General features: G+C 45.6%; 1 protein-coding gene across 2 annotated transcripts in view; it reads left to right on the forward strand.

The window, feature by feature from the left end:
• Positions 1-2500, forward strand: part of LOC135097367 (coiled-coil domain-containing protein AGAP005037-like) — a 78146-nt gene that overhangs the window by 23376 nt on the left and 52270 nt on the right. For both annotated transcript variants that reach the window (XM_063999190.1, XM_063999191.1), the window contains one exon: positions 1109-1258. In XM_063999190.1, the coding sequence (XP_063855260.1) occupies positions 1153-1258 (106 nt within the window). In that variant the 5' untranslated portion in view covers positions 1109-1152. The remainder of the gene's footprint in view (positions 1-1108; positions 1259-2500) is intronic.

A 2500-nucleotide genomic window follows, 5' to 3' on the forward strand; every position in this document is an offset into this window, starting at 1 on the left:
ATTGTGGGTAAAACTTTTTCTCTCTCTCTCTCTCTCTCTGTCTGTCTCACTTTTCACTCTCTCCCTCTTAATTCAATAATTTTACGTAAGATTAGAACGCCTTGAAAAGAATGAATTTTACGAGAGAGAGAGAGAGAGAGAGAGAGAGAGAGAGAGAGAGAGAGAGAGAGAGAGAGAGAGAGAGAGAGAGAGAGAGAGAGAGAGAGAGAGAGAGAGAGAGAGCGAGAGCGAGAGTATATGTATTATAACATGGCATGATAGTACCGTAGAGTTTTATGTACTTTTTTAATTATTAAGAAAGAGAAATAAAGAAGTCTAGAAGAAGGGTAATGGGGAGATTAAATGAGGGGAGAGAGAGAGAGAGAGAGAGAGAGAGAGAGAGAGAGAGAGAGAGAGAGAGAGAGAGAGAGAGAGAGAGAGAGAGAGAGAGAGCGAGAGTATATGTATTATAACATGGCATGCTAGTACCGTAGAGTTTTGTGTACTTTTTGAAATTATTAAGAAAGAGAAATAAAGAAGTCTAGAAGAAGGGTAATGGGGAGATTAAGTGAGGGGAGAGAGAGAGAGAGAGAGAGAGAGAGAGAGAGAGAGAGAGAGAGAGAGAGAGAGAGAGCGAGAGCGAGAGTATACATATTATAACATGGCATGATAGTACCGTAGATTTTTATGTACTTTTTGAATTATTAAGAAAGAGAAATAAAGAAGTCTCTCTCTCTCTCTCTCTCTCTCTCTCTCTCTCTCTCTCTCTCTCTCTCTCTCTCTCTCTCTCTCTCTCTCTCTTTCTCTCTCCCTCCTTTCCCTCTCTCCCCTCGCTTAATCTCCCCATTACCCCCCTTATTCAATCTCTGCTCATTTCTCCTCTCCTCTCCCCAGTGTCTCCCTACTCTCCCAATACACTAACCTTTACCTCCCCTCTGTTCCTCCCCAAGCCCCTCTGAAACCCTGTACCTTACGGACACATCTCCCCAAACTAACCTTCCCTTCTCTCCCCCTCCCATATCCTGACCTCACTAACATCACCTCCCACCCCCATTCCATACTTCCACACCCGTCACTTGTCTCCCCACACCTTCTCCCCAGGCTAACCTCCTCCTTTCTATCTCTGCAGAGTCGGACGCTAACAGTTCCTTTTGGGATGACGACCCTGGTATCATGAGCGAGGCTGAGACTTCCTCCACTGGGCGCGGCAGGAACGTGAAGCCTCGGACCTCCCTTCCAATAGTGCGCACGCCCTCCAAGACCCTTGAGCGACCCCTGGGTGAGTGTGTGAGGGGCAGGGAGGAAGGGAAACTAGACTCCAGTAAGGGTTTTGGGGAGAGTGGTTTGGGGAGAGTGGGGTGTGTGGGTGATGGAGGGATGGGTGCCTGTGTGTTATGGAAACGAATGAATGAGTGTGATGGGGGAGGAGAGATGGGTGAGGGGAGGGTAAGAGAGAGAGAGAGAGAGAGAGAGAGAGAGAGAGAGAGAGAGAGAGAGAGAGAGAGAGAGAGAGAGAGAGAGAGATTTTTAGTTTATTATTATTCTTTATTATTTTTTATTGTCTCTCTCTCTCTCTCTCTCTCTCTCTCTCTCTCTCTCTCTCTCTCTCTCTCTCTCTCTCTCTCTCTCTATTAATCTCTTATTCCGTTTTCATCCTTTCTTCCTTCCCTCCTATCTTCGTTTCTCCTTCACCCCTCTCCCCCTCCCCCTCCTCCTCCTCCTCCTCCTCCTCCTCCTCCTCCTCCTCCTCTTAGGAAGGAAAAAAGAGATTATTGTGTACAGGTAAGATATTTCCTCCTCCTCCTCCTCCTCCTCCTCCTCCTCCTCCTCCTCTTCCTTCCATATCCTCTATTTTCATTCTCTTCCAGATTCTCTTTTCATTATTATAATCTCCTCTTCGTCGTATTATTATTATTATTATTATTATTATTATTATTATTATTATTATTATTATTATTATTACTTGTAGGGAGATATAGAGTCTGGCTTGTTTGTTTGTCAATGTTTGCCTGTTTGTATAAGGTCTGTTTGTCCAAGAGAGAGAGAGAGAGAGAGAGAGAGAGAGAGAGAGAGAGAGAGAGAGAGAGAGAGAGAGAGAGAGAAAGGGGGGTATGTTAACGTATGCTGCACAACCTCCACTCCATTTTTCTTACTCTCCTCCTCCTCCTCCTCCTCCTCCTCCTTCTCCTCCTCTTCCTCCTCCTCCTCCTCCTCACGTCACATTCCCACACAGTATGACTTTATAATTTCAAGACACCATTTTTCTTCCCCATCTCCCTCCTCCTCCTCCTCCTCCTCCTCCTCCTCCTCCTCCTCCTCCTCCTCCTCCTCCTCCTCCTCCTTTTCCTCCTCCTCCTCCCTCTCCTCCTCCTCCTCCTCTGTATTAATTTTCTTTCCTCATGTTTTATTTTCATTTTTCCTTACATTCATTTGTTTTTTTTCCTCTCTCGCTCTGTTTTTTTCCCTACAGTAACTTTTTCTCCTCACTTTTCCTCCCTCCCTACTTTTCCTCCCCATAACC

This window comes from Scylla paramamosain, unplaced genomic scaffold (assembly GCF_035594125.1).
Source record: "Scylla paramamosain isolate STU-SP2022 unplaced genomic scaffold, ASM3559412v1 Contig18, whole genome shotgun sequence".
NCBI lineage: Eukaryota > Metazoa > Arthropoda > Malacostraca > Decapoda > Portunidae > Scylla > Scylla paramamosain.